Below are 26,561 nucleotides of genomic sequence, written 5' to 3'. Positions count from 1 at the left end.
GTTAAGAAAAGGTAACCACATAGCCATCCACAAAAGCACTGTTCCCTACTGAGCACATCTGCTCTTAGATGTGTGCCTCCTGGGCCCTCACTTTAGATTCCAGAGACGAGTGTGGGGCCATCACACCACGTATTATATCGTCCACACACTGCAAGGGCTTTGCATTTTTCTGAACATGCACTAAGAACTGCAGTCTTCCTGGAATCCCAGCACTTTGGTAGGCCCCGGTAGAGGATCACTTGAGCCCAGGTGAGCAGTCTGGGCAACATAGTGAGATTCCATATCTTTTTCTTTTAATTTCCTTTTTTTTTTTTAACAAAAGGACTGCCATCTTCTCAAAGCTCATCAATGTTGTTACAAATGGATTTCCTTCTCTTTTATGACTAAATAAATAATAATAAATAATACATACTCCATTATATATATACACACAGACACACACACATATAAATATACACATATACATATAAATGTATTTGCTTTATTAATTTTCTTTATCCATTCATCCACTGATGGACACTGGGTTTCCATGTCTTGGCTATTGTGAATAATGTGCTGTAATGAACATGGGAGTGCAAATATCTCTTTGAGATATTGACTTTATTTCCTTTGGACACATGCCCGGAAGTGGGATTAAGAAGACAAAAACTGTATGACCTCACTTATATGAGGCATCTGAAAAAGTTGAACTCAAAGAAACAGAGAGTACAAGTAGAATGTTGATTGCCAGGGGCTGGAGGTGGGGGAAATGGGGAGATGTTTGTCCACGAGTACTAATGTTCAGTTACAAGGTGAGTAAATCTGGGGGACCCAATGTGCAGCATGGTGAGTATAGGTGACAATACTGTATGGTACACTTAAAATTTAAGAGACTAGATCTTAAATTTTTCTCTTTATACACATACAAAAAAAGGTAATCATTTCGCAATGTATACATGTATCAAAAATTCACATTCTATACAGTAAATATATTCAAATTTTGTCAATTATATCTTAATAAAGCAGCAGGAATAAAAACTGCAAGGTTAAACCAGAGCTTCTCCAAGAACAGCTCATTCTAGGTCTGGGCAAAAAATTGTATAAAATGAGCTAGGAAGATCCAGTCATTACAGAAAGCAAGGAAGCTATCAAAAACTGTCAGAGTTGGCCAGGTGTGGTGGCTCACGCCTGTAATCCCAGCACTTTGGAGGCTGAGGTGAGTGGATCACTTGAGGTCAGGAATTCAAGACCCGCCTGGCCAACATGGTGAAACCCCGCTGCTACTAAAAATACAAAAATTAGCTGGGTGCAGTGGCGGGCGCCTGAACCTGGGAGGCAGAGGGTGCAGTGAACCAAGATTGCACCACTGTGATCCAGCCTGGGTGACAGAGCAAGACTGTCGAAAAGAAAGAAAGAGAGAGAGAGAGAGAAAGAGAGAGAAAGAAAGAAAGAAAGAAAGAAAAGAAAGAGAGAGAGAGAGAGGAAGGAAGGAAGGAAGGAAGGAAGGAAGGAAGGAAGGAAGGAAGGAAGGAAGGAAGGAAGGAAGGAAGGAAGGAAGGAAGGAAGGACAAAAAATCTTGCCAGAGTTATATCAAAAGAACGTGTTAATCATGTTTAAATATGTACGTTAATAATATCTTTATTTGTTAGAAACCCTTATTGGTCACTTTGGCCTTTATCCTGCTTGTTCTTCCTTTTTTTTTTTTTTTTGAGACAAAGTCTTGCTCTGTCGCCCAGGCTGGAGTGCAGTGCAGTGGTGTGATCTCAACTCACTGCAAACTCCGCCTCCTGGGTTCAAGTGATTCTCCTGCCTCAGCCTCAGCTGGGACAACAGGCATCTGCCACCAAGCCCAGCTAATTTTTGTATTTTTAGCAGAGACCAGGTTTCACCATCTTGGCCAGGCTGGTCTTGAACTCCTGACCTCATGGTCCACCTGCCTTGGTCTCCCAAAGTACTGGGATTACAGGTGTGAGCCACCGCACCTGGCCTATCCTGACTTTTTTATACAAACTGTATACTAGGGTAACCAATAGTTGATGTTTCTTTTTTAGAGTATTTCAGCTAATGAATGAAGGAATAATAAACTAAAAATATCATTATTTTGTTATTCTTAATGAAATAGTGGATCTAGGTGGTGATCATAAATGGCTGCTTTGAAAAAAAAAGTGAGAGACAAATGTTACATGCATTCTGATGCAAGTATTCAGTACTGCTATGAGTATTCTTACAAAAGAAAAATCTAACATAATTGTAATCTAGGCTCCAGATCTAACTACCAATTTATAGGAATTGCAGGGGACACCACCACAAGTTAAATGACACCACAGGATGCAATCAGCAAATTCCAAATGTGGAAAACTCTACAGGATACATGACCCACCAGTTTCTTGCAAAGAAGGGTTAGAGGAGGGAAGTCATACCTAAAAGAAAATATAAAAACATGTAAACCAATTGTAGTGTCTCCTATTCAAATAAACCAACTGCAAAAATAGAAAATAAAAATTATAAAACAATTGGAAAAGTTTGAACATTGACTAGATTTTGGGGTTTTGTTGTTGTTTGTTTGAGACTGAGTCTCACCCTGTCTCCCAGGCTGGAGTGCAGTGGAGAGACCTTGGCTCACTGCAAACTCTGCTTCCTGGGTTCAAGCGATTCTCCTGCCTCAGCCTCAGCTGGGAAGACAGGCACCCACCACCATGTCTGGCTAATTTTTGTATTTTGGTAGAGACGGGATTTTGCCATGTTGGCCAGGTTAGTCTCAAACTCCTGACCTCAGGTAATCCACCTGCCTTGGCCTTCCAGAGTGTTGAGATAACAGGCGTGAACCATCGTGTCCAGCCTAGATTTTGTTGATATTAAGGAATAACTTTAAGTATGCTAATAGAATTGTAATTATATTGCAAGAGGAGCTTTATCTTTTAGAGTACTGAAATGTTTATGGATAAAATAATATATCTTGGTTTTAACTGAAAATAATTCAGGGTAGGAAGAAAGGGAGCAAGGTTATATATAGATCAGGGGTTGGCAAATTATACCCTAGAAGTCAAATCTGACCCATGAACTGTTTCTGTAAAAAAAGTTACACTGGAACACAGCCACGTTCGTTCATTTATGTGTGATATACGGCTGCTTCTCCACCACAATAGCAACGTTGAGTTGTTTCAACAGAGATGAAATGGCCCACAATTCCTAAAATATTTACTATTTGACCTATATAAAAGATACTTTACTGATCCCTTGTATAACTGACACAAGGTTGGCCATGAGTCCATAATTATTGAACGTAGGTGATGGATATGTGGGAGTTAATTATAGTAGTGTTTCTTTCTTGTATATTTAAAATTTTCCATCATAAAAAACTTAAAAGTTTGGTTTTGGTTTTTTTGTTTTGGGATTTTTTTTTTTGGTTTTTGGTTTTGGTTTTTTGAGACAGGTTCTCACTCTGTTGCCCAGGCTGGAGTGCAGTGGTGTGATCAAGGCTCACTGAAGCCTTAACCTCTGAGGGCTCAATCGATTCTCCCACCTCAGACTCCCAAGTAGCTGAGACTACAGGCACGTGCCCACCATGCCTGGTCAATTTTTGTTTGTTTGTACTTTTTGTAAGGACGTGATTTTTTCCTGTTGCCCAGGCTGGTCTCGGACTCCTAGGCTCAAGGGATCTACCTGCCTCCGCCTCACAAAGTGCTGGGATCACAGGCATGAGCCACTGTACCCAACCTAAAAAGTTTAAAAGTTTTGTTTTGGTTTGGTTTTAAAGTGCGATAGTCCTAGGAAAGGGCTTTGACCTGGCCTTTGATTGGCTATTAACCATGGCATCATAGGTCTGCTCTGGGGGGCATTGTGTACCACACACTGCCTCTAAAGATGCTCTCAGGGGCTGTTTGAGAGTGGATATGACTGTCCACCCTGACAACTACTTTAGAGTTGGCAAAGCCTTGGGCTGCCTTAGCTGCATCGAAGACATCGGAGGACTGTGTGTGGGAAGCAGCCTTCCTCTCCTTTGCTTTCACACTGTGCTTTGAAGAACCTACTACATCTAGAAAGAAGCTCTTTATGCTCAGTGTGACAGACACTATACTATACTTCGTCAAGGAATATCTCCTTTCCTTGCAGAATAAATTGATCCTCTAATGCTATGAAGATAATGACTCTTGGGAACCCCTGAAGCTGACAGAAAGTCACAATAATTCCTGTACATCCTATACAGATATACACACATCCACAATTATATATGTATGTGCATTACACTACAAAACCACAAAATACCCTCACTCTTCAGATACACTTACCAATTATAGTGTTTCCTAGAGAAACGGGGAATTAAATATTCTGTAAAAGCAATTTTAAGTCATTTTAAAACTCTGACTCTAGTTAATTCATGAAATGAGTATTGAATTCTCTGGCCCCCAACAAGGCATGCTACTAAGCACTGGAGAGATGGAAAAATGAGCCAGGACTGTTGGTGTGCACCCGTAGTATCAGCTGCTCAGGAACCTGAGGTGGGAAGATGGTTTGAGACCAAGAGTTCAAGACTGAAGTAAGCCATGATCACACCACTGCACTTCAGCCGGGGTGACAGTGAGTCCCTGCCTCTTAAAACAAAAGAAAAAAAAAAAGAAAAGAAAAGAAAAAAGAAAAATGAATAAGGCACTGTTCCTGGATTTAGGAAATTCAATCTAAAAGTGATTACAGGCCAGTCTCAGTGGGTCACGCCTGTAATCCCAGGACTTTGGGAGGCTGGGGTGGGCAGATCACTTGAGGCCAGGAGTTTGAGAGTAGCCTGGCCAACACGGTGAAACCCCATCTTTACTAAAAATACAAAGATTAGCTGGGCTTGATGGCATGTGCCTGTAATCCCAGCTACTCAGAGGCTGAGGTAGGAGAATCGCTTGAAGCCGGGAGTTACAGGTTGAAGTGAGCCGAGATCGTGCCACTGCACTCCAGCCTGGGGGACAGAGTGAGACTCCTTCTCAAAAAATAAATAAACAAATAAATAAAAGTGATTACAGTGGTTTTTGTACAATAGACCCTCCTAATCCACCCCAATGGAAACTCTTTATGTACTGTTTTTTCCTGTACATACATACCTGCGTAATTTAAAGTTTATCTATAAATTAGATGTACTACTCTTGCACGTTGAGTTCATTATTAAGTAAAATAAGTGTTACTTGAACACAAAACAAATGTCTTGACACTTGGTTTGATAATTGAGATGGCTACTAAGTGACTCACAATCGGGGGTGCCTACAGCCTGGAGGACAAAGGGAGGATTCATGTTCTGGCTGGGGCATAGAGGGCTGGCGAGAGAGAGATTTCATCACATTGTCCAGAATGACACAAAGTTTAAAATATATGAATTGTTTATTTCTGGAATTTTCCATGTAATATTTTCAGACCGTCATTAATCATGGATAACTAAAACTGTAGCTTCCTTTCACCAAGTACTTAGCACACATGCCCACCTGTGCTAAGCATGTTAAAGATTTTATCTTATTTCGTTTTGGCAACAACCTATGAGGCAGGTGTTATTATTTCCATTTCACACATGGCCATTAGAGAGACAGAGTCACAAACCCATGCCCGTCACACTCCAAAGCCCACTCTCCTGAACATCACTGGTAGTTGAAACACTGGAATGACAATTTTGTTATGTTTTCACCATAAGGACCCATTTATAAAGAAACTCCAGATCTTGTCATTCTTTTTGGTTTCCTCTCATCTCTTGTGAGCTTGATGGCATTTATGACAAGTACCTTTAGCAGGAGTGAGACATTTTTACTTCTGCCAGGTGAGAAGGACAATGTGGAGGGAAAGGGGAACACTTTGCTGCCTTAATTTCGTAATAGCAAAAAATGTGGGTGACTATTATTTTAAAGATGCATCGAAACTTGTATCTACATATAAATGTAAAATATGGCAAATTGGAAAGTTGTTCTGCACACACACAGCAACAAAATCCTTTTTTTTTTTTTTTTTTTTTTTTTTTTGAGCATGTTGACCTGCAGGACTGGCTCTAGGCAAGACTCTGAAGATGTTGTGGTATGCATGTGTAACAACTGGCTGTCCGTAAAAATGTATGGCATGTTTATTTTCAATTTTATTGATGCAAAGAATGTGTATCACCCAATTTATAAGTAACAATAAAATAATACTTTTTCTTTGAAATGGGCTCTCACTGTGTCACCCAGGCTGGAGTGCAGTGGTGTGATCTTGGCTCACTGCAACCTGTGCCTAGCCAGCTCAAGTGATACTCCCACCTCAGCTTCCCAAGTAGCTAGGACCACAGGTGTGCACCACCATGCCTGGTTAATTTTTTAAAATTTTTTTGTGGACACCAAGTCTCACTATGTTGCCTAGGCTGATCTCAGACTCTTGGCCTTATTAAGCAATCCACCTGCCTCAGCCTCCCAAAGTGCTGAAATTACAGGCGTGAGTCACTGCGCCCAGCCAAAAAAAACACTCTTCATTGTAAATTCCAATTCAATAGTGAATTGATTTTCACAGAACATTTTCATTGATTTTTTTGTTTGTTCAATTCTTCTATCTGTACCCAACCTATACTTGCAATTGACAAATAAGTGAATATCCAACATAAATGCTGGCTAATATTTCTGTTTACATAATGAATAACATGAAAGTGAAACAACGAAGACATATGTCAAAACTTCTCTTGTTCTTCATAAAGTGAGTGGCTTCCTTGCTGAATCAGATAACAGTTTTTAAATACTAATAGAACATTTCTTCAAATTGGTTGCAATTTACAATATAATGACTATAAACATTACATACTTTTGCTTTATTAACATTTTCTCCATCTTTTTCTCAAGACCGGACAATTAACCAATGAATCAAGCCCTGATTTGCAACATTTGACTATTTTCATGGTAAAATACTTCATTCCTGCCATGGTCTGCTACAAGCTACCATCATTATGTCATTCAACCCGGAGTTGAGAAGAGATGCATGACAGCATGTCATTATATAGAATATCTACCTTACAAATACAATAGCCATAATCACCTCAAGTGCACAAATAATAGTTAAACATAGTAAAATAATTAGGAAAAGATAAGCGTGGTGTTTATAATTTATTTAAGTTGTATTAGTTTGAACTCTATAAAACTGAGGATAGGTAACCGTCTTTAGACCACAGAAGTGATAAATAAGTGATTGATTCAACATAAAACACACTCAGGGTGTTTAAGGATGGTGGAATTGTGGTGGGTGGATAGAGAATGATAACATAACGAGAGCCTCTATTTATTGAATACTTTCAAAGTCTGGGCACTGCATAAAGGTAAGTTTGATTCTCTGTGATTTTCAACAATCAAAGCAGAATTTACATTGATTCCATTTTATCTAGCTTCTCCCACACAGTTTGGAAATACCGTGGTAGAGACTGGAGAATTCCTGGGACTTTAGTTCCAATTAAAGATTTGACACAATATATATGAAACACTCTATATGCAAATAGCATTCAGGATATTTGACATAATTTTTTAACTAAATACAATATATGGGAGAACAAGCACTCCTTCTGAAGCATGAAACTCAACTTAAGTCCCAGCTTCATTAAATACTTATTGTATTGCCAGCTATGCGTTTTGAGCTGCCTCACAGCTTCTGAGGACTTGTTCCTTATTTGTGATTTTAGTAATAATATTGTCCGTGCAGATCCACATCGCAGAGTAATCATGAGATTTAAGTAGGAAAAAGAAAATAGGGTGCCTTATAAGCAGTCCAATTTTGCAGAGGTAGTGGCTTATTATTATAGAATCATAGCGTTGTGTATCTGCTTCCAGGACTGTTTTCTGGGCTGTGCCCTTTGACTGGCTAGGAAGCAGCTACGATCCTTTGGCAATTTTAGGACATTTCTGACCATTTGTCTTACAAATGAACTGTGTAGCAGAATTAGGTTCTCATGACTCTTCAAACTGCCTAGCCACATTTGATTTACTTATATAATTATAATAATAATAATAATTATCATTATTATTATTTTGAGACAGACTCTCACTCTATCCCCCAGGCTGGAGAGGAATGGCATGATCTCAGCTCACTGCAACCTCCGCCTCCCAGGTTCAATCAATTCTCATGCCTCAGCCTCCCAAGTAGCTGGAATTACAGGCATGCACCACAAAGCCCGGCTAATTTTTGTATTTTTGGTAGAGACGGGGTTTCACCATGCTGGTCAAGCTGGTCTCCACCTCAGGTGATCTGCCCCCTTAAGCCTCCCAAAGTGCTGAGATTACAGGTAAGACACCATGCCGGTCTATATTAAATTATTTTTACTAAAAGACCCTCTCAGGCCGGGTGCGGTGGCTCAAGCCTGTAATCCCAGCACTTTGGGAGGCCGAGACGGGCGGATCACGAGGTCAGGAGATCGAGACCATCCTGGCTAACACGGTGAAACCCCGTCTCTACTAAAAAATACAAAAAAACTAGCCGGGCGAGGTGGCGGGCGCCTGTAGTCCCAGCTACTCGGGAGGCTGAGGCAGGAGAATGGCATAAACCTGGGAGGTGGAGCTTGCAGTGAGCTGAGATCTGGCCACTGCACTCCAGCCTGGGCAACAGAGCGAGACTCCGTCTCAAAAAAAAAAAAAAAAAAAAAAAAAAACCCTCTCTTTGTTCATGTTGATGTTCATGTTGATAATCCTCAAAGAATTCTGGGTTAGTGTAAATTACAGATGAAAGCTCAGCTGGTGGTAGGAATGTTTACAAAACATTCAGGTGTTTGAAGCCTCCCAGCAAAGCTGGGAAGGGTCCCATCTGTGGGAGAGTAAGAATTGAGCTTGAATCCTCCCCTGACTCTCATATCTTTTTTTCCCAATGGTGGTTTGTTGCCTGGGTTTACTTGGGTCATCTGGCTGATTCATTGTTGCTGTAAAAACAGGGCTGAGTGTGCTGTGTTGAAAGCCACTGAAACCAGAGGAAACTAGTCACACAAACCCTGACTACCACCTGACAGATTGCTTGTGCTGCCTGATAATTACTCGCACTTTTCCCAGGCTAGTGCATGTCTTCAGGGGCCGTCCAGAACTACAGAGCTGTTTCACCCTACCTTGGCTTCGATCTCTTCCCCCATGCTCGAAGGTGCAGAGCTGTACTTCAACGTGGACCATGGCTACCTGGAGGGCCTGGTTCGAGGATGCAAGGCCAGTCTCCTGACCCAGCAAGACTATATCAACCTGGTCCAGTGTGAGACCCTAGAAGGTAAGTGTAACTCTTCTCACCCTTTAAAAAGAAAAAAAAAAAAATTGAAATGATGTCGCTCTCCAGAAGCATGGAGAAAAAAAACCCATAATCCTATGGTTTGAGAGTTCTGAGCAGATCCTTATTCCTGCAGTCCAGATTTCTGGGGTCCATAAACTTGAATGAGGAAAAAAAATACATCTCTATTTTTAATCTCTAAGTGAAATATAACATCTTTCATTACGAATGTAGGCAACAAATCACAGTGGTTAAGATAAGTAGTAGCTGTGACACTGTCACCAACAAAAATTCAATGTTTTCATATCCCTTTAAAGTTCTTGCAGATACCTTGAAATGTCATGTATGTTTTCTCTATTTTGAAGTTAGATATTACACGCATCTTTTATTATTTATTTATTTATTGAGACAGAGTTTCACTCTTGTTGCATAGGCTGAAGTATAGTGGCGTGGTCTTGGCTCACTGCAACTTCTGCCTCCTGGGTTCAAGTGATTCTCTTGCCTCAGTCTCCCAAGTAACTGGGATTACAGGTGCCCACCACCTGGCCCGACTAATTTTTGTACTTTTTGGAGAGATGGGGTTTTACCATGTTGGCCAGGCTGGTCTCGAACTCCTGACCTCAGGTGATCTGCTGCCTTGGCCTCCCAAAGTGCTGGAATTACAGGCATGAGCCACCATGCCCGGCCAGATTCTTATACATTTTAAAGACATTTTGATAACTATGTTTAAAAATATTTGGTTTCCTCTGTAATCCTGTGTATTTTCATTCTACATATTTATAAACATTATTTGGAGAAGGACTTCTCCAAACTGCCAAGGGATCTATGGCAAAGAAAAAAATATATATATTTAAAACCTTGTTCTATAGAATTTTATTCTATCACATTTCTCAGTATCTATTAATTTGAGAGTTTGAAGTTTACCTTTAACTGAAGTTTAAAAAAAAATCAAGAGACGTTACTGGTGGGGCCAGCCCTGGATTCAATAGTCCTGGATTTGACTTCTGTCATGCCTGAGTAGGTGACCTGTGGCTCCAAGCCTCTGAGCCACAGTGTTCTCAGTTATAATAAATAAGTACTCAACAAGTGGAAACTGTCTCTAAACCACAATTTTTTTCCAAAACGTTACCAAAGATTCCACATCTGTAAAAGTATTTTTATTATTAAAAACAGCTACACTCACTCATTTTGAAACATACTTATAAAACCCATATAGGTCAATAATAAGGTGGTTTAGCGCTTCCAGGTTATCCTAGAAAAGGCAAGAAAGCGCTAAGAATAAAGCCTCCTAGGAAGGATATTAAAAGGCAAAAACGAACCAATGAATCTTCTAAACGTGACTTTGCAGCCTCCTCAAGTAGGGCTGAAGGGTCCTGAGGCCACTTGTTTATAGTTCTGACCAGTTAAAGCCAGAGTTCAGACAGAACCACCCAAGTTAGGACAAACCCTGCTCTTCCATTAGCATTGCAAACAGCAAGAACCTTTCAGATAACTAACTCTGTTGACTACAAATAATTACAGTAAAACCCCAAGTCTTAAGTCACTTCAGCGTATGAAAATAGGAGTTTGGTGACTGGAGAATGTTAATCATGTATAGAAAATCTGCATAAAATAAAGAACACAGGGCTGACTAAGTGTTTCTGAGAGAAGCCATTTTAATGAATTATATTTAGTTTTCAGCCAAGTTCTTAAATGAGCTAAGGAATGCAAATTTAAATGCAAGGAAAACATAAAATATCTTTGTGATACAAAAAGAAAGAAAGAAAGAGAGAGAGAGAAAAGAAAGAAAGAAAGAAAGAAAGAAAGAAAGAAAGAAAGAAAGAAAGAAAGAAAGAGAAGAGAAAGAGAGAAAGAAAGAAAGAAAATTCAGAGATAAATCAAGGGAAGCCGTATCTAAAGCCATATAAAGAATTCTAGGCCTGGAGAGGTGGCTCACACCTGTAAAACCCCATGTCTACTAGAAATAGAAAAAATTAGTCGGGTGTGGTGGCAGACACCTGTAATCCCAGCTATTCGGGAGACTGAGGCAGGATAATTTCTTGAACCTGAGAGGCAGAGGTTGCAGTGAGTTGAGATAACGCCACTGCACTCCAGCCTAGGCGACAGAGTGAAACTCTGTCTCAAAAAAAAAAAAAAGAATTCTAGAAAATAAGTTGGGTGTAGTGGCTCATGCCTATAATCCCAGCATTTTGAAAGGCCTAGGTGGGAGGATTGCTTGAGACCAGGAGTTCAAGACCAGCCTGAGCAACATAGCAAGACCTCATCTCTACTAAAAATTTTAAAAATAGACTAGGCATGGCGGTGCATGCCTGTAGTCCCAGCTACTTGGGAGGCTGTGGCAGGAGGATGGCTTGAGCCTAAAAGGTTGAGGCTGCAGTGAGCTGTAACTGCACCACTGTGCTCCAGCCTGGGTGACAGAGTGAGACCCTGTCTCAGGAAAAAAAAAAAAAAAAAAAGAATTCTAGAAAGTAAAAAGATAAAAATCAGGAATTTAAAAACTGCTCCCTATATTTTCTGCCAAAGTCCATTTTAATCAAAAGACTTGTTGAGGCAAGGGGATAGATAGAAGGAGGAAGAAATGAGATTAACAGATCTATCCTCTACGCAGACAGTAAGCTGAATCTGGTATCTTCATTTTCAGTTTGGGAGAGAAGAAAAGGTTTCAAACCCTCTCAAAGATCTCAAAAATAAAGCTTGTAAATCAGGCATATGCAGAATTTTCCATACAACGTCAGGGGATGGGAAACCACCTGAAGCCACCCCACCTGTGCTCTATTGCTTTGTTGTCATTGTGTCTCATGATTTCTACCTCTCTCTCCTCCCAATTCTCAACTACATTTGAATCTGTATGCCAGTCTACTGTTCAGAGACTCCCAGAAATATCAAGCGTGAATCATCAAACCATGTTTAGGTTATCATGACTGACTGCTGAGAAAACAAATCTAAACAAGAATTTCATGTCCTCTGTTAGTTGAGGACACTAGGACTTAGAATGGCTGTGACCACCTAACAGGCTGTCACAGTGATGGAGGATGGATAGAGCTATCTGTGTCTCCTTTTCCACAAAAATATGCCATTGCCTCCTGAGTATAAATTGAAGATATATGACTAGGTCTGTGTTGAGTTGATGTCCACTCCATTTTGAAATAGAAAATAATGAGTGTTCTACCTGATTATTTTATAGGATGTTGAGAAATAAAGAGTGTGTGAACAGCAATGCAACAGTTGCATCTGTGAATGTACTTAGGGAGACTCAGTCCACCCGGAGCTAGATTCAGAGTTGAGAAGAATCAAAGGCACTTGTTGGAATAGAATTCTCAGGGCTTAAGGATTTTAGTTTACTTTTGCGCAAAATATACACCATACAAACTATGGATAAAGAACATGTTACACTGTGCCATTCCAATACCATATGTTGAAGCAGGCACTTTCTGTAAAAGAAAAACTAACTTGGCCAAGATTAAATTTGCTTTTAGTCTTTTTAAGTCATCTGGTCTTTAAAAGGAAAGTGTTCTGATAGCAACAAATTGTTTTAGAACAACTTGCAAGGAACATATAAGGTTTTGGGTAAATTTAGAAGAGAGAAAATAAAGATCATCTAGCAAAGCTTTGAAAAGTGTTAGTATTCATAATTGTGCTTAATTGTGTGCATAATTGGGTTCAGTGCAGTAAGAAATACTCATGTATTCCGACGCCTGCCCCTGACTAATTGTGACTTGATTCAGATCTCTGGATCCACTGTGACTCAGCCTTTCCTAGGTACAGAAGAAGGAAATTAGTTCCCATTGCCTTTGTCACTGGTACTGCTTTAAAGTTGTACCTATAAAGAAACTTTAGGGTCTTTAAAAGTGACTTTGAACCAAAACAGTAACTTTGAAAGAGCATAGGATATTCTTTTAAAAAAATAACACTACTGTTATTTTGAAAGGACTCCCAATAGCAAAGGACTCCCAAAGCCTCCCAATAGCAAAGCTGGGAGGGGTCCCATCTGTGGGAGAGTAAGAATTGAGCTTGAATCCTCCCCTGACTCTCATATCTTTTTTTCCCAATGGTGGTTTGTTGCCTGGGTTTACTTGGGTCATCTGGCTGATTCATTGTTGCTGTAAAAACAGGGCTGAGTGTGCTGTGTTGAAAGCCACAGAAACCAGAGGAAACTAGTCACACAAACCCTGACTACCTACCACCTGACAGATTGCTTGTGATGCCTGATAATTACTCGCACTTTTCCCAGGCTAGTGCATGTCTTCAGGGGCCATCCAGAACTACAAAGCTGTCCAGAACTACAACAGCATCAGAATTTTTAAAAATTACAAATAAGACTTTTGGAAATATTCTTCCCTTCTCAAAAAAGACAAAATAGTAAATTAATACTTGAAGTTTAGTAGTAAATAGTCTTTTCTAAAACATATGATAGCAGTGTCCACTGGCTCTCAAGATGTGGGAGGTCATTCTGTATTAAGCCTTTTTTTTTTTTTTTTGAGACGCAGTTTAGCTCCTGTTACCTAGGCTAGTGTCGAATAGCATGATCTTGACTCACTGCAACCTCTGCCTCCCAGGTTCAAGCGATTCTTCTGCCTCAGCCTCCCAAGTAGCTAGAATTACGGGCATGCACCACCATGCCTGGCTAATTTTTTTTTTCTAGTAGAGATGGGATTTCACCATGTTGGCCAGGCTGGTCTCAAACTCCTGACCTCAGGTGATCTGCCCGCCTTGGCCTCCTAAAGTGCTGGGATTACAGACGTGAGCTGCCGGCCTGGATTAAGTCTTTACTTTGTCCTTGCCACAATTTGTTTAGAAGGGAATTAGGAAAGCTGATTATATCTCACCAACAATGGTGCCCTGTCAAGGGGCTTGAGCTTCAGAGCTTCTCCAACTGTGTCTTCAGGTAGGAATTAATTCAACACCATCTAGTAAGTACTTTCTAGCTAGGGCCAAGAGAGTAAAGATGAATAAGATAGAGTCCCTGCCCTAAAAAGCATCCCATCTGGAGAATAAAAATATTAGAAAAATGAGAACCCCTTAAGGATGGCAATTGGGTAGTACCTACCGAAATTCCAAATGCTTATACACTTTGTCCAGGAATTCCAAGTCTCACAGACAAACTTACACACATGTGAGATGACAGCTGTACAAGACTCTCTATGTGGCAGAGTTTGTTGTTGTTGTTGTTGAGATGGAGTCTTGCTATGTCACCCTGGCTGGAGTGTAATGGCGCAATCTCGGCTCACAGCAACCTTTGCCTCCTGGGTTCAAGTGATTCTTGTGCCTCTGCGTTCTGAGTAGCTGGGACTACAGGCGTGCACCACCATGCCTGGCTAATCTTTTGTATTTTTAGTAGAGATGAGGTCTCACTATGTTGGCCATGGCAGGTCTCAAACTCCTAACCTCAAGTGATCCACCCACCTCAGCCTCCCAAAGTGCTGGGATTACAGGCATGACCCGCCGCGGCTGGCCTTTATGTGGCATAGTTTGGAATAGCAAACGATGGTAACAAATCAAGTGTCCCTCTGCAGGAAATAAGTTTTCATTTTTTTAAATTTATTTTTTAGTAGAGACAGGGTCTTATGTTGCCCAGGCTACTCTCGAACTCCTGGGCTCAAGCAATCGTCCCACCTTTGCCTTCCAACATGCTGGGATTATAGGCCTGAGCCACCACAACCAGCCAGGAATAAGTAAGTTACGGAACATTCACATAATAGAATATTCTGCATATAAAAGGAAAAACACATGAGGAAGCAGTCTAAAATGAGACATATGGAAAGATTACCAAGATACATTAAGTCAGAAAAGCAAGGGGAAGAACCAGGTGTGGCATGGCACTCTTCAGTAAAAAGGGGGATAAATTTTAAAAATATACTTCCTATATGATTGCCTAGATACAAAGAAACTGTGAAAGGATTAAAAAGAAACTAAAAATAGAGGTTACGTGAAGCTAGGAATGAGTGGCAGGGGGTGGTGGGTAGGTGAGTTACAAGCATAGGGACCTGTCACTGTTTACCCGTATATACACCTATTACTTATTTTTAATTTCAAAATAACATATAGGAAGATGACTGATTTCAAAGAGTTTTGTCTTTGCTTCCTTAGACATTATTTGTACCTCTAATTATAGTGTTTTTTCTGCCTTATATTAAAGAGACATATCCAATTCTCTTTCCTATTTAAAATACACACACACACACACACACACACACACACACTCATCAATAGCTTCCATCAGGCAAAATAAATGACACTGTGCTTAAAAAGCTGATCTACCTTGTAAGCCCTTCCCCAGAATGCTTTGCCTTTTCTAAAGCTGCTCCTTCAATCACAAATTCCATCCCTTATCCCATGTCCCTGGAAAGCGACCATCTCCCTTTAAAGTCTCCATTTAAGCCACTTCCTCTGTAAGCCCCCTTCTACAGTATCTATGATGGGATGGAATTGACAAGCTTCAACTTTATGCTCCACGGTATCTTGTAATGAACCTATCCTGTATAACATCTGTGACATTTGCATAGATGTGTCATCCTGAGGCAGAACATTTGCCTCATCTGTCTGTCTAGCTCTAGAGGCTGCTGCAGTTACAGGCTTAACCGATAAATAAATGCATAGCTCTATCTGCTTTATTGCAAGCTTTTTTATTTTTTTTTAAGACAGGGTCTGACTCTGACACCCAGGCTGGAGTGTAGTGGCACAATCTCAGTTACTGCAACCTCTACCTCTCCTGGACTTCAGTGACCCTCCCACCTCAGCCTCCTGAGTAGCTGGGACTACAGGCACGGACCACTGTTCCTGGCTAATTTTTGTAGAGACAGGGTTTTGTCATGTTGCCCCGGCTGGTCTTGAACTCCTGAGCTCAAGTGATCTGCCCACCTAAGCCTCCCAAAGTACTGAGGTTACAGGCATAAGCCACCAAGTGCCCAGCCTGTAAACTTCTTTTTCTTTCTTTCTTTTTTTTTTTTTTTTTTTTTTTTTTTTTTTTTTTGAGATGGAGTCTCTGTTGCCCAGGCTGGAGTGCAGTGGAGCTATCTCGGCTCACTGCAAGTTCCGCCTCCCGGGTTCATGCCATTCTCCTGCCTCAGTCTCCCGAGTAGCTGGGACTACAGGCGCCCACCACCACGCCCTGCTATTTTTTTGTATTTTTAGTAGAGACGGGGTTTCACCGCGTTAGCCAGGATAGTCTCGATCTCCTGATTTCGTGATCCGCTCACCTCGGCTTTCCAAAGTCCTGAGATTACAGACGTGAACCACTGTGCCCGGTTGCCTATAAACCTCTTAAGGGCAGAAAGCACACCTTAAACTTTTCTCTCTTCTACCTCCCTAAGCCTGAGAGTGTATTTTGCATGTAGTAAGAATCTGAAAATACACGCTGGGAATATCTGCATGTTGGGTTCAAGTCCTGGATCTTCTACTTTATGGTTCTGGGATTCTAAGCAAGCTGCTTAACCTTTAACATGGTGCTTTTTTTTTTTTTTTTTTTTTTCTTTAATTTGTTTTGAGACAGGGTCTCATTCTGTTGCCCAAGCCAGGGAATGCAGTAGCTTGTAGCGTGATCATGGCTCAATGCAGCTTCAACCTCCTAAGCTCAAGTGATCCTCCCACCTTAGCCTTTCAAGTATCTGGGTGCGGACCACAGGTGTGTGCCACCAAGCCTGGCTAATTTTTTTGTCATTTGCAAAGACAAGGTCTCTCTTTGTTGCCCAGGGTGATCTCAAACTCCTGGCCTCAAACAATCCTCCTGCTTCAGCCTCCCAAAATGCTGAGATTACAAGCGTGAGCACTGATAAGTGCTTTCTTATCTCATCTTTAGATGGTATCTCCCTGGCCTAACTCCCAGTTCACTGGGAGGATCCAAAATATCTGAAGATGTTTTGTAAATTGTAAATCTTAAAAATACACCCCTGCACTGTAGTTTATATACAACAAGAATTTGTTTTCCCTCTTCTGCTAGACTTTGGAATTCCTGAAATAGTTCTTTCCATTTTATGGTTTTGGATAACGGCATTTGGATATGACTCCATTTAGTTTATTCTGTTCTCCTTCAGAAAGCACCAGTTTTGAAAATATTTATTTTGGTAAATAAAAATTAAAATGAAGATTTTCAACATCAGTAAGATTTACTGGACTGCATAATGAAGTTCTCTGGGGTCACTGCTATAAGATCTTCAGTTTTAATCACAAATTAAATCTAATATTTGAGGCTCATTTATGTGGCAAAAAAAAAAAATGCATTTGGAGCTGTGGAGAGTACAAAAAAGAAAAGGCTGGATGCAGTGGCTCATGTTTGTAATCCCAGCACTTTGGGAGGCCGAGGCAAGAGGATTGCTAGAGGCCAGGAGTTCAAAGTTGCAGTGAGCTATGATTATGCCAGTGTACTTTAGCCTGGGTGACAGAGCAAGAATCTGTCTTTAAAAAAAAAAAAAAAAAAAGACACCATTTACTACCTAGGCAACTGTATAGTTGATAGGACGTCACAAATAAGTAAAGTGAGATAAAAATTCAAAATCCAAAAATGGTTCAAACCTATTGATAGCAGATATACTTGAAGGTGAACCAAGTCTTGAATAATAGGTTGATAAAAGGCCAATGAAATGGGTTTTCAGGAGGAGAAGAATTGAGATGTCAAGACATTCTAGCAGTCAGAGAAAACAAATGAATTAAAAAAGGGAAAAAATAAAAGCCTGTGGATGAGGAATAAACCAGTTAGGCTGCAATACTAGAATACTTGGAGATAAGGCTGGAATTCAGGTTGGGAAAACTCTGAAAAACTTTGAAGGTTTGATTTGAAGTTTCAAGATCCTGAAGCTAACACTGAATGAGGGCAAGAGTCAGGTATTACCTCAGTCAACTACTTGCCAGCGTGGAAAATAGGAAGAAGTTACTTCTCTGAGCCTCAGTTTCTTCATCTATGAAACAGGATTATTGCTCAAGTTAAGAGATTATGTATACTGAAACCATTCTGGCAATGGTAAAACGCTCTACAAATTTTATAAAAGTTGTTTTTAATCTGCCTAAAGCTTTTCAGTGGCTCCGAGCTATTTTTAGGATCATTACAGGACCAAAACAATTCTTAGGAAAGATTAAACTTGAAGCGGGGAGCACATGAGGAGAAATGAGCCTGGGAAAATCGCTTCAAAGATTGCTGCAGTAATCGAAGTGCCAGATGTCATTCAAAATGGGAGTAAGGAGCAGAAATCAGGGAAGAAATGCAGGACATTGGGAGTAATAAAGCACCAAAGAGGACTTTGAAGTTTCAACACCCTGAGAATAGCAGTACATTAGCAAAAATGGAGAAAGAAGTGTCTGGTTGTGGCCGGGCGCGGTGGCTCACGCCTATAATCCCAGCACTTTGGGAGGCCCAGGCGGGTGGATCACCTGAGGTCGGGAGTTCAAGACCTGCCTGACCAACATGGAGAAACCAAAAATTAGCCAGGCATGGTGGCACATGCCTGTAATCCCAGCTACTTGGGAGGCTGAGGCAGGAGAATCGCTTGAACCCAGCAGGCGGAGGTTGCAGCGAGCTGAGATCGTGCCATTGTACTCCAGCCTGGGCAAAAAGAGCAAAACTCTGTCTCAAAAAAAAAAAAAAAAAAAAAAAAAGAAGTGTCCGGTTGTACATCTTCTGGTGTACTTATTAAAAGTCTGAGTAATTATCAGATTTGATGGTTGATTCCAATAGGTTGGTTGGAAAAATTCTGGTTTAGAGAATAAAAGCTGAATTCCCTAGCAATTTATTTTGGAGATAGGTGAGTACAATTGAAAAAATAATATTTTGTGGTGGATTTTCTATGCTGGCTCTTTACCTACCTGCATCATCTTTTTTTGTTTGTTTGTTTTCTTTTTTGAGACAGGGTCTCACTCTATTGCCTGAACCAGAGTGCAGTAGCTTGAACATGGCTCACTCCACCTCCCAGGCTCAAGCAATTCTCCCACCTCAGCTTCCTGAGTAGGAGGACCACAGGCATGTGCCACCATGCTCAGCTAACTTTTTTTTTCTTTTGTAGAGATGGGGTTTTGCTATGTTGCCCAGTCTAGTCTGAAACTCCTGGCCTCAAGCAGTCCTCCCACCTCGGCCTCCCAAAGTCCTGGGATTACAGGCGTGAGCCACTGTACCAGACAATCTTGTTTAATCCCCAAAACAGCCTGAAAGCATAGACTATATCCATTTTGTAGATGAGGAAACTGAGCTCAGAAAAGTCAGATAATTTCCCTAAGTTCAGCAGCAGCAGAGTGTGGGGAAAGGCAGGAGGCTGCTTGGATAGAACAGTAGACAATCTTTATTTTTAGTAGAGACAGGGTCTCCCTATGTTATCCAGACTGGTCTCAAACTCCTGGGCTCAGCAAACCTCCCACCTCAGCCTCCAGAGTAGTTGGGGTTACAAGCATCAGCCACCACGCCCAGCAAAAAGGAATGTTCTAAAAATAGTCTGCCAACAAATTAGTAGACAATAATCATGAAGTCTAACTTCCCTATCCTGACTCATTCGCTAGCCAAGTGATATCAGATAATTCCCTTCACACAGTGACTGCAACCCACACAAAACGCATGTTTATATTATGTCTGAGTGCATACATGCAGGCACACATTCACACTATGTATAGACTCTATTTGTTAAAATGGTATAATCTAGTTTTTTTAATTCTATTGCTGTGTGACACCTATTAAATTGATTTAGTTGGTGGTGATCCTACAGTTTGGAATACATTCTTTTTTCCTTATTTTAATAAAAAGGAAAAAACACCATTTGCCATGCTACCTTTCTAGATAAAAAGTAGTGTAATTTTCCCAAGTGTGCTCTGTGGGCAGCCCATTGTTTTTTAGTGGCTTGGGAGGTTCTGTCCCATACTCTTTTCGAAGAAATCACTTTCATGTAGTAAAGGCTTTCAACTCCTACAGTAAAGAAGCTCGTGCCTTCCAAATTTATTTTACCACAAACTCTTATTACTCACATACCTGTTTGGATAAGCATTTAGGGAAATGCAGGAACAAAAATTAAGTGAACTCATTTTGAAAACTATAAAACTGTGAGTATTGTTGTTATTATTGACAGTCTATCATCATCCCAGAGTGCATTTCAGACCCTAAGATTCTCTTAGAATCTGAAAGCAAGCATCCCTTGGATCATTTTCGTGCTGGGAAAGAGAGGTTCCTTCTATTCCATTTGCCTTTTCACTGATTACAGTATTGTAAGATTCCTATAGGGTCTGAAACACTGAGACATTTAATTTCAGGATGTCCCTGGCAGCTGAAAGGTTTGAAAGTTATTTAGCTTGAAAGAAACATATGTCACATGAGCAAAATATCATGGTTTTGAAAGAAATACCATTTGTGTCACTTCTGTTGGCAAATATTCCTTGGTGCTGAGGATTCAAACTGTCAAATTGCATAAAAATCTGAAATGCCAAAATGAAAGCCAAATAAGGCATGGCAACAAAGTAGAATTGTTTTAAGTTAATTAAATAGGCAATTGAGCAAATAAATTCTGCCATCAGATAAACAGCATTTCTGACACAAAATCTACTCCAGACACTGAGGAAGACTGCAAGAACCACATTGTCCCTAATTGCAGATCCACCCTCCCCCAGCTACCAGAGCAGTCAATTCACAGCCCGCAGTAGTGGCTTCCTGTTATCTCCGGATAAACATGGCATACCAAACCGTCCTTAGGACAGTCCTGCTTATTTCTTTGGCTTCAATTCTTACCTGCCCTTCTCTACCGCTCCTTTGAAATGGACACACAAAAAATGCATATATTTATCATATGCAACATGATGTTTTATTTTATTTTATATTTTTTGAGACAGTCTCTCATTGCTTTGCCCAGACTGGAGTGCAGTGGTGCAATCTCAGCCCACTGCAACTTCTGCCTCCCAGCTTCAAGCAATTCTCATGCCTCAGCCTCCTGAGTAGCTGGGATTACAGGCACACACCACCACACCCAACTAATTTTTGTATTTTTAGTAGAGATGGGGTTTCACCATGTTGGCCAGGCTGATCTGGATGGAATTCCTGATCTCAAGTGATACACCCGCCTCAGCCTCCCAAAGTGCTGAGATTACAGGTGTGAGCCACACGCCCAGCCTACGTTGTTTTAATATATGTATTAATTGTTGTATCAACCGAAATTAAGTCTGTTAAGGCAGAAATAGTTCAACAAAGGTTTATTGGAAGCCAAGTGTGAGGACTGATCAAGGAAGACACAGCAACAAAGCTGGGTGTGTCCCAGAGTCTGCTGTGAGTTGGAAGACTTTTAAGGGAAAGTTTAGAAGAACAGAGGAGGACTCTTCATACTACCGTTGTTCTTTTCATTGGAGGTTACAACATAGAGGTTACGATCACTGGCTACAGATGATATACAGGCTACAATGTCTACATGCAAGACAATCAATAAACTTCATGATGCAGAAACTAATCACCAAAATTTGATGATTCAGAAACAAATCAATGTCCTTTTCAGTGTCAGTAGGTTATGTATTAATCAGTACATCAACAATTTGAGGGACTCACGGTAAGATTCTTTACTCTGGGATAGGACAGGACAGGATAGGCATCGTAAGAACTCTGCCAGGCAGGTTAATTTGGAAGCCTGCCCAATGTGACCTATATGTTATCAATCAAGTGAATTAACATATATGTTAATTCACATACCAAATTTTGTGGGGAGAACACAAAATCTACTATTTACATGATTTTAAAGATACAATACATTGCTATTTACTATAGTCACCGTTTTGTACCATAGGTCTCTTGAAGTTATTCCTCTTGTCTAACTGAATCTAACTGAATTTTGTATCCTTTGACATCTTTCCGATCCCTCACCCTCTCACCTGTCCCCCACTGTCTTTTTTTTTTTTCTTTTTTTCTTTTTCTTTTCTTTCTTTCTTTTTTTTAAATGTAGAGACAGGATCTTGCTTTGTCACCCAGGCTAGAATACAGTGGCGTGATCATAGCTCACTGCAGCCTTGAGCCCCTGGGCTCAAGGGATCTTCCCACCTCTGCCTCCCAAAATGCTGGGATTACAGGCATAAGCCACCACTCCTGGCCCACTCCTCGCCCTTTGATGACCACTACTTTACTCTCTACTTCTCAGTTGTCACAAATGACAGGATTTCTTTCTTTCTGGAGGTTGAGCAGTATCCTATGGTATATTCATACCACCTTTCCTTTGTCCATTCATCCGTTGATGGGCACTTAGCTTGATTCTATGTCTTAGCTATCGTGAGCAATGTTGTAATGAATGTAGGAGTACAGATATCTCTTCAACATACTGATTTCGTTTCCTTTGGATATATACCCGGTAGTATATATCCAAATAGCTAGATCATATGGGAGTTCTATTTTCAATTTATTTCTCTCCCACTTAATGCTTCAGCAACACTGAACTGCTTTGAGCTCCTTGCACACACCACACCTGTACTAAGTCATCGAATGCCTGCCCCTATTCTTATTCTTTCTCCCCTCTTCCTCCACTCTTAACACAGTATTCTAAGGCTCATCTCCTTCAAGACACTTTCCTAGGCTTCTTGCTCCTATCGCTATGGATCTGGGTCTCATTTTCTATGTTCCCATAAATCAAGGACCTTATCTTTATCACTGAATTAACACATTGTTTGAATCATCTGTGGCTGCCTCCTCCTTTACCAAACAGTGAGTTTCCTTGGGAATGAGGAATATGTCTGGTTTATCTTTGGGTCTCCTGTAGTTGGCAGCATGTAATAGATGCTTAATAAATGTTTGAATGCAGATCCAATAAGCTCCATATGTGTGCTGGATGTTGCCAAGGACATTTTAGACACTCAGATATGCAATAACACTTACATGTTGGGTTCTGCACAAGCAGTCACAGATAAAATATGTAACTAAGATAGTGTAACTGCCTTCTGGGTTAACATGCTTAAGACTATATAATATCCTATAATAGATGTTATGCTAGAGGTTTTATCAAAGTACTTTCAAATTCAGATGAGTGAGAGTGAATAATTCTGCCTGAGATAAGTAAATCTTTACAGAGCAAGTGATAATCTAATTGAATTGGTTGGCAATAAAATAAAGTTTTAAGTGACTTTGAAGTCAGGTATACCTGGTTTTGAATCACAGTTTATCTACGTGAGATTTTTAAATGTTTTAATCTATGTGATCTTGAACAAGTTACTAACCTCTCTGAGCTTCAGTGTTCTTATCTGCACAAAGGCATAGAAATCATTTTTACCTCATAAAATTGCCTTGAGTATTAAATGAGATAATACAAGTTCAGTACAGTACCTAGTACCTAATAAGCACTCAATCACTGGCAACTATTATTTTAATGTTACAACCAGACCTTGAAGGGTAGATCATAATAAGCCAATCTGAAAAGGGGTGCGGGAAAAAAATTCTAGAGTGGGGTTGGGTCAGCATTGACTGAAGTATGGATGCTAGAAAACACAAGGTTTGTTCAGGAGGAAGTGACAATCAACAAAGCTGAAATTCAGTTCAATCCAATTACCTGGCAACCAAAATGGATGACATTTAACGGATGCATGGCATGGTCTGGTGGAAACGATGCTGGGTTATAAGAATAAGGGGACTAATCTCCTACTTCAATCTCATTAGATAACTCCACCATTTAGTCCCACTGAGCTTCAATTTCTTCATCTGTAATAAAAGGATACTGAAACAGAGCAGCGATGACTGCCCATGCCACCTGCCCCCACACCCACGGTAGCTACTACTAATACATTTATCTTTTCCATCAAGCTGAGATGGAGCATTAGTATCCTCAACAGTTTCCCAGGTAGCTATTTCCAAATGACTAAAACCTGTTTGCTATCTGTGGATTAGGTGTTTGTTAGTTTTTTGTTTTTTGTTTTTTTTTCAGACCTTCTAAATAATACCAGACTTCTTAGGTAATTGAAATATTTTGTGAGGGCCAGGGACAGTGGTTCCTGCCTGTAATCCCAGCACTTTGGGAGGCTGAGGTAAACAGATCACTTGAGGTCAAGAGTTCGAGACCAGCCTGGCCAACATGGTGAAACCCTGTCTCTACTTTAAAAATTGCAAAAATTAGCTGGGCATAGTGGCATGCGCCTGTGGTCCCAGCTACATGGGAGACTGAGGCAGGAGAATTGCGTGAACCCAGGAGGCAGAGGTTGCAGTGAGCTGAGATCGCACCACTGTACTCCTGCCTGGGCTACAGAGGAAGACTCCCTCTCAAAACAAAAGAAAAACACATTTTGTGGTGTGCTGGATTATCCATATTCACATTACATTTTCTGTTGCTTTAGAGATCAAGTTTAAATCATATTTAGACCTCATATTAAAATCTAATAAGATAATACATATGTATGTACCATAAAATTGTCATGAATTCAACTAATGTTGAAAAAGCTATTTGTGTATGCTCAAAATTTAACCTGAATTGGGTTTTATTTAATTTCAGACCTGAAAATTCATCTCCAGACTACTGACTATGGTAACTTTTTGGCTAATCAAACAAATCCTCTTACTGTTTCCAAAATTGACACCGAGATGAGGAAAAGACTATGTGGAGAATTTGAGTATTTCCGGAATCATTCCCTGGAGCCCCTTAGCACATTTCTCACCTATATGACGTAAGTGACGACAGAAAGCCCCAATAAGCCCCAATGTACTTGTGCGGATGACCCCTAAGAGTACTCGTGGGGTTGGGGGGTATTAAGCCAGAGTGAGACTTAAGACCTTTTACATTGTTTGTAAGTTTAAATTCATTCAAATTTTAGCAACCGATCAGCTCACAGAGCCACATTTTTGCATTAGAAAATGGATTTCATTGATTTATAAACGTGACTGTATCAGTGGTGGTAGCCTCCATCTAAAGGAATATTTTCAGTTTTCATTTAATAAAAAAAAAAGTGTTGCCAGTGTTTAGGTGTTAGTGCTGAAGGTAAATGTTATGTGACATTTTTAGATCACTTTTGAGGATGGGGTTGACAATATCTCACAGTATTCATAAGGTCACATATACCGCGGCTAATTCCCTTTGTAACAGTATAAGTAGCTGTTGTGAAAGTTGTATGTGTTTTATTTTTATCCATCACCCACAGTTCCAATTGTGCAACACATGAGCTCCTCATTCTAAAAAATATCTAGTGCTGGGAGCGGTGGCTCACGCCTGTAATCCCAGCATTTTGGGAGGCCGAGGCGTGTGGATCATGAGGTCAGGAGATCGAGACCAACCTGCCCAATATGGTGAAACCCCATCTCTACTAAAAATACAAAAATTAGCCAGGTGTAGTGGCGCTCCTCTGTAGTCCCAGCTACTTGGGAGGCTGAGGCAGAATCGCTTGAAGCCAGGAGGTGGAGGTTGCAGTGAGCCGATAGCGTGCTGCTGCACTCCGGCCAGGGTGACAGAGTGAGATTCTATCTCAAAAAAAAAAAAAAATTGAACTCCCACATAATAGTAAACTGCACTTTTATGACACCAATTGATAAATCTTACTTAGTGCTGAAATGGACCATTTGAAATAGGTTTGTGCCTTTCCAGTTCTCCTAGCTGAAAAACAGAACAAAGACCCACAAATGGATGAGCTGTGTGTTATGCAGATAAAATTTAGACGTAAAGCACAAAGTTCTGAAGACTAGGTCCTAGCCCAGGTCTAGTGCCTGGCACTAAGGCATCAATATATTTGTGGAAAGAAAATATCAAAAAAAAAAAAATGCTGGATAATACAAGCCAAAGATTAATCAAAGGGGAACAAAAGAACAGGACTTCATGTCAAACACTGCTCAGTACTAGAAAAAGGAAATTAGAGACATGTTGTATGAATAAAGGAAACTGGGCATTGGCTGTGTGAAGGCATGGCTTTGGGAGACAACTTAAGATTTTTAGAGGCAGATTCCAAGAAAATATCACAAGAGAAAGCCTGGAAAGGTAGAAGGCAGAGACTCTTTCTGAAAGAGCAGTTTCAGCATCTGTCTGGTTGAACGATAAAATGACAGTGTTGCCTCAAGGACCAGGGAATGAAAGAATCCGCTTATCTGACCAGGCAGATACTCCCTCTATCCTTCTATTCTTTCTTTGTCCTTCCATATCTCCATCATCCATTCTTTTTTTTTCTTTTTTTTTTTTTTCCTTGAGACTGAGTCTCACTCCGTCACTCAGGCTGGAGTACACTGGCATGATCTTGACTCACTGCAACCTCTGCCTCCAGGGTTCAAGCGATTCTCCTGCCTCAACCTCAGTTTTGGCTGGAGTGGGTGTGCCAAATGGGAAGGAGGCATGCAGGCACGTGCCACCATGCCCGGCTAATTTTGTATTTTTAGTAGAGACGGGGGTTTCACCATGTTGTCTGGGCTGGTCTCGAACTTCCAACCTCAGGTGATCCACCCACCTCGGCCTTCCAAAGTGCTGGGATTACAGGTGTGAGC

The 26,561-nt window shown here is 40.6% G+C and overlaps 2 protein-coding genes across 2 annotated transcripts in view; one reads left to right on the top strand and one right to left on the bottom strand.

Moving 5' to 3' along the window:
• Window positions 1–26,561, bottom strand: part of RBIS (ribosomal biogenesis factor) — an 872,964-nt gene that overhangs the window by 729,825 nt on the left and 116,578 nt on the right. The window lies entirely within an intron of this gene.
• ATP6V0D2 (ATPase H+ transporting V0 subunit d2) overlaps window positions 8,742–26,561 on the top strand; it is a 56,549-nt gene continuing 38,729 nt past the window's right edge. The window contains exons 1-2 of the mRNA XM_050801234.1: window positions 8,742–9,193; window positions 24,595–24,766. Of these exons, the coding sequence (XP_050657191.1) occupies window positions 9,064–9,193; window positions 24,595–24,766 (302 nt within the window). The 5' untranslated portion in view covers window positions 8,742–9,063. The remainder of the gene's footprint in view (window positions 9,194–24,594; window positions 24,767–26,561) is intronic.

The sequence above is a fragment of the Macaca thibetana genome, chromosome 8 (genome assembly GCF_024542745.1).
Source record: "Macaca thibetana thibetana isolate TM-01 chromosome 8, ASM2454274v1, whole genome shotgun sequence".
Lineage (NCBI taxonomy): Eukaryota > Metazoa > Chordata > Mammalia > Primates > Cercopithecidae > Macaca > Macaca thibetana.
Note: the sequence above shows the minus strand (reverse complement) of the source record. Positions and strands in the feature narration are given on the sequence as shown.